Raw genomic sequence first — 5,582 nt, 5'->3', positions numbered from 1 at the left:
TTTTTAATTTAAATTATTTTAAATTAATTAATAAATTTAATATTTATCTTTTTAAATGATACAAAGTCATATTTTTTTTTATTTAAAAGAAAGTTTAGTGTTTGTCATTTAAAATGACATAAATTATGTCATTTTAGGAGAAAGATTAACACAGAAAAACGAAAATCATGGGAGAGAGAAAGTGAATGGTTTTTTTTATTTAAAATTCAAATTTTCTGTGTCTGTATCTCTCTTAAAATGACATAATTTTCTGTCGGACATTTTTTCTTTTAAAATAATATAATTACATATCCATTAAAATCACATGCAGCGAGTCACTTTCTTCATTACGTTTTGAGGTTGAAGTTCGAAAGAAGGGAAGGTATGCGCATTGCGCACCCATGCCGTTACTTAATCATATCTTAAGAAACAGAATCACTATCTCCCATTCCATTCTCTCTCTCAACCATCACTTTCTTCTCATTCCCCTCGCCACCATGACTTCCGCCGCAGCCTCTGCCGTCGACGACGCCAAGCACGGCTTCTCTCGCCCGGAGATGTACAAGGACAACCTCGCCGGCACCGTCGATGCCTACGACCGCCATGTCTTCCTCTGTTACAAGAACCACCTCGCTTGGCCCCCGCGCGTCGAGGCCTCCGACGCCGATCCCCTCCCCAAGAGCGTCGCCACCGCTTTCAGAGCTCGCAAAAACGACATCGCCGTCAAGGTTTAATACTGCGTTTTCAAGTTCGGTTGGTTTGTGTCGTTGTGATTTTGTTGTGATCTGATTTTCGTTCTGATTATGATTTTGCTTCGTTTGGTTGTTCGCAGACGAAAATCACTGTGTGCGAGGCGCGTGAGGAGGTTGGCTTCTCCGACGGAGACGTTTTGATTTTCCCCGAAATGATCAAATACAGGTAAACCACGCGATTTTCTTCTTTTGCTGATTCATTGTGATTCTCTAATTCGCATAATTGAAATTTTAAACTAACTTAGCTAGAGTGATCAATGTTATTTGGTTGAAGCAGAACGTCACTGATTGAGTTGTGTTTTGTGGTTCTTGTTTTAATTGAAAGGGGTTTGGAGGAATCAAATGTTGATAGCTTTTTTGATGATGTTATGGTGAGTGGTAAAGCATGGAGTGGTGGTGGAGTGCATGATGTGTTGACGGGTTCGCATATTTTTGTATGTGCTCATGGAAGTCGCGACGTGAGGTGCGGTGTTTGTGGGCCGGTTCTTATGCAGAAGCTTAATGACGAAATTGAGCTTCGGGGATTGAAGGATCAGATATCTGTTGTGGCATGTTCTCATATTGGTGGCCATAAGTATGCTGGGAATTTAATCGTATACAGTCCAGGACCAGATGGAAAAATTATGGGTCACTGGTCAGCTCTCAAACTTGTGTTATGTGATTATATGTTCTGTAATCTTGAAGGAATCTAGTGTTGCTGGTTTAATTTTAGTTCTTAATAATGAATTACAGGTATGGCTATGTTACTCCTAATGACGTGCCTGCCTTGTTGGACCAACATATTGCCAAGGGAGAGGTCATACAAAAACTTTGGAGGTTGCTACCTTTTTTATTTTAATTTTATTCTGCATTTTATATCTTTAAATGAAATGTTAATTTGAAGGATATATTGTTTGTACAGACAAAAAGAATACAATTATAAAGCGTTTTTTAGATTCTTAAAGTGCTCTTCCATTGGTTTTTGGACTATGGTAGTGTGGACTTAAAAAGATGATCAACGTTTGATCTCCACGTGGGTATGTATAGTTGATTTAAGCAGTGTTTGGATAGTTGGAGACAACATCATCCTTCTGTGCATCCTTCTAATTTATAAAACGGAATCTCCATTTTGTTAATAAGCACACAAATGATCCAGTGCATAAATTTACAGCTAATTAAATTTTTTGTTTTTAGCCCCACTAATGAATAAGCCTGCAGACAGGTATATCAGAACTAGTGCAATCTTTATTTGTCACGAGCTTATTTTTCATTCGCTTGTCAGAATGCTGCCATATGGTTTGTTTCCTTTGTTGTGGTTCTGTCTGATGAATTTGGATATGCTTATACATCTAATTTATTACTATTTTAAATAACCAAAGGAGAACGTTATTTGGTTGTTTCATTAAGTAGTATATCGTGTATGATACTGTTTAGGCGCTTGTTCTTGTAATTCATTGTATCTTAAGCACTTCAAGTATAATGGAGGATGATTAAATTTAATTATATGAAATTGTTTCAGGGGCCAAATGGGGCCACCTATTGCTGGTGTTAACGGAACAGATGATAAGAAACTTGCTAACGGAAATGATACTGGCAAGGCCAAGAAGAATGACGTAGAAAGTAACAATCTGAGCAACAATGAAAATGTGGTTGGTTGTTGCCAGGGCGTTAATGGGGTTTCTTGTTGTAGAAGTACAAGTTTTGAGCAAAACAAAGAGATTGGTGAAACCACTGAAGCACATAAAAAGCAGGGGAGCAAAATAAGTTGGAATTGGCCTGTATTACAGGAGCGTGAGATTCTTACCACTGCCGGTATACTTGGAGCTTTGGCAGCTGTTGCTGTGGGTTACGGATTTTATAGAAGGTCAGGCTGAAATATGCTCTAAATTCTAATCACAGGTTTTTGGTTCTTGGAGGTTTATGACCCTTACTTTTTTAGTAGAGGGGTCTAATAACATCTGGAAATAATCATGAGAATAAACTCTACGTAAGTCACAGGTACAAGTTGGTTTGAGAGATGTGTAGCAAGAGATTTATTGATGAAAACTTTACTTATTCTTTTTAAATTCAGCACAATTATGATCATGTATTTATTTCTTTACGTTACTGGTTTTCTAGTAAATTTAAAGTTTACTGTGATGATTGAACTTGGGCTGGTTATCTCTGTTTTTATGTTTACGATGTGTATTTCAAAAAAATAAATAAAAAGTTGCACCCATTGAATCGTACACTGGCTATGGGAAGTTTTGGAATATTTGCTGTGTCGTGTTTGATATAATTGTACGTTCGAACACAGGTGCTGATAAAATGTTGATTTGCTTGTACAACTGTTTCAAAAGTAGGGCAAACAACATAGGGATGGTGAAATCATATTTTGTCTTATTAAGAGAAAAAAAAAAAAGAAACGCCGGCGCATTTTCTACCAAGTTTGGACATTGTTAATAATAAATCAGAAAGTAACATCAGATATTAGACTCTTGTCAGATTCAATCTTTAAAAGATGGAAAACCGGTATCAGTAATGTTGAAAGTCAAGTACACCGATCATTTGACATCACCAATATCAAACTGGAATCATACCAGATGATCACTAACCAATCTTATGTACACAGAAATGTTTCACATTAATATTTTCTTGAAATTAAATTCCTAAACCAGAAGTCCTTGTCAAAAAAATCATTAATACCAAAAAGTTAGAAAGAAAAAAGTGATGGACTGCATTGTGATTTCGAAAACCGTGTTTATTTGAAAGATCATGAATTGAGCTTCGCAATCATCTCCTCTACCAACCTGAAAGTAGTATCTGTCAATTCCTCTCCTTCTGCATCAATTTCTTCCATGATCTGTTCTATAAGCTCACGATTAATTTGCCTACGTCTTGAGCTATAATTGGAGCAGTCCCTCAGAAGCAACAACAATTCTCGAGCCATGGATTTGGCTCTCTGCGTTCCATCCATGCTTAACTGAAGCAATCCTGGCATCACTCCCTCTCTCAAAATCAATCCTCTGTACTTTTCTCTACAGCTCTTGCATATAAGGAGAAGTATACCCACTGCATGCTCTTTTCCTAGTAAAGATCCATCTTCAATAGTCTCAACCAGTATCCCAATTGCTCCCCCAGCACTTGCAGCCTCACAAAGTGCACTCTCTGATGAAAAGACAATATTTTCTAGCAACCCAATTGCTTTCTCAACCAATGGAGATGATTTTACTGATATGTGAATCAGTTCAAGCAAGGAGAGTATAACACCGGAAGAGACAATCAATGGTATAATCTCTTGGCAGGTTGAGAGGTTGTGGAGAGTAGCTATAGCATCAAGCTGGGACTGAGTGCTGCCCCAATTAACAAATTCAGCCAATACTTGTACAGCCCCAGATGAAGCAATTGCTACCTTATTTGCCTTGCAAGAAGAGAGGATTAACATGGCTGCTATTGTCAATTGTGCCACTGTTTGGCTTTGAGAATGGAGGAGACTCAGGAAAATTGGCAAAGCTTCAGACTGGATGATCCTAATCTTGTTTCTGCAAAATTCGTGAAAGAGTTTCTGTAAGATTTCACTAACTGCTAAGGAAAGTTTTGAAGGCACTCGTACAATAGAAGGAATTTACATTCTCCCTTGTGTTTATACATTACTTTTTGGCAAAGAATCGTTATGGTCAGTGGAGGAGGACCCACGAATTTTTTCTATGTGTGCACGCTTAAGACCGGGGTTTGGAGGCAAAAATTTTAAGTTTTACGATTTTTTATCCTCCTTGTGATTTTACGATTTTTTATCCTTCTTATGATTTTTGGTAAGATCCCGATTTTAACTATCATGGTTGAGCTTACGTTTACTTTTTTTTCTTTTCAATCTTCTAAATCTTTTTTTTTTTTTACTTTATCTAAATCATCCACCCCTTTGAATTTTTTTTTTTAAAGTTTTGTATCTGCATGTGGAGACATAGGCAATAGCGTCAGTCCGTATAATAGAATCTACTATTAAGCAATGGCAAGCATTATTACCAAGAACATATTCCTTATCCCACTAGAAAAAAAAACCAATCATGGGGTACTAAAAAGTTCAAACTTTTTAATTACTCCCGTACAGTGTTGGGTTGAGTATGTTTTATTTTCTCTAATCTTGTTAAAAAAAAAAAACACTTCCCGTTAAACCCGACTAGCGAGTGTTATGGAGTGGAGGTAATCCTTGTACGCAGCCTTACCTTTGTATAATTGCAAAAGAAGCTGTTTTCTGGATTCAAACCTCGATTCGCCCAATGAGGAGAAATTATTTTTGGTAATTAGTTGTTATGTTATGTTCTCTTTAACTCCTGATAATGGAAGTTATCTGGATTACATGCTATATGCAGAACTGAACTAAGAAGAATGGAAGAAGTTTACAATAGAATATTGAAGGTGAGTGAACTAACCGTTCACTGCCAAAGGAAAGGCTGAGAAGAGCACACAGAGCAGCTTCTATGGCTTCATAGTTTTCAGAATAAAGCATAGAAATCAGAGGAACCATAACTCCAGTTTCTGCCAAATTGTGCCTCTGCTTCCTGCATAATCTACAAAGTTGCATGGCTGCTTGAATTTGAGTTTCTATATTACCATTCCAAAGGCTTTCCACGACCCCTTTCTCCATTGAAGCACTCTCTATGTGGTTTCTTCTTTTGCTGTGTGCCTTTGTATCTTGAAGATTGGTTGCTTGAAGAGGTAATGTTAAGCTTTTGTGGATATTCCAATCCATTGTTTCAGCAAGAAGCGACATACTATTCTTTTGGTTAGCTTTTTTCTTTCTCTTTGGTGTATGTTGGTATTAATAAAAAACAATATCGATTCCTAAGAATGAATCTTTAACTTTCATTATATAGAAGCAAACGCCGTTAGCTT

The 5,582-nt window shown here is 37.0% G+C and overlaps 2 protein-coding genes across 2 annotated transcripts; one reads left to right on the top strand and one right to left on the bottom strand.

The window, feature by feature from the left end:
- Positions 1 to 366: 366 nt before the first annotated feature.
- LOC133301838 (altered inheritance of mitochondria protein 32-like) lies at positions 367 to 2,886 on the top strand. The gene is made up of 5 exons (XM_061501542.1): positions 367 to 707; positions 812 to 897; positions 1,057 to 1,365; positions 1,464 to 1,547; positions 2,230 to 2,886. The coding sequence occupies exons 1-5, from the start codon at positions 381 to 383 to the stop codon at positions 2,582 to 2,584; spliced, it is 1,161 nt and encodes a 386-aa protein (XP_061357526.1). The 5' UTR covers positions 367 to 380; the 3' UTR covers positions 2,585 to 2,886.
- Positions 2,887 to 3,462: 576 nt separating this feature from the next.
- On the bottom strand, positions 3,463 to 5,334 carry LOC133301827 (U-box domain-containing protein 3-like). The gene is made up of 2 exons (XM_061501525.1): positions 5,120 to 5,334; positions 3,463 to 4,231 (listed from the first exon to the last, which is right to left on the bottom strand). The coding sequence occupies exons 1-2, from the start codon at positions 5,332 to 5,334 to the stop codon at positions 3,463 to 3,465; spliced, it is 984 nt and encodes a 327-aa protein (XP_061357509.1).
- Between the last annotated feature and the right edge of the window lie 248 nt (positions 5,335 to 5,582).

This window comes from Gastrolobium bilobum, unplaced genomic scaffold, assembly GCF_033153095.1.
Source record: "Gastrolobium bilobum isolate Gb01-03AN ecotype WA unplaced genomic scaffold, APGP_CSIRO_Gbil_v1 utg18793, whole genome shotgun sequence".
Taxonomy (NCBI): domain Eukaryota; kingdom Viridiplantae; phylum Streptophyta; class Magnoliopsida; order Fabales; family Fabaceae; genus Gastrolobium; species Gastrolobium bilobum.
The sequence above is the reverse complement of the archived record's forward strand: the minus strand, read 5'-3'. Positions and strand labels throughout refer to the sequence as shown.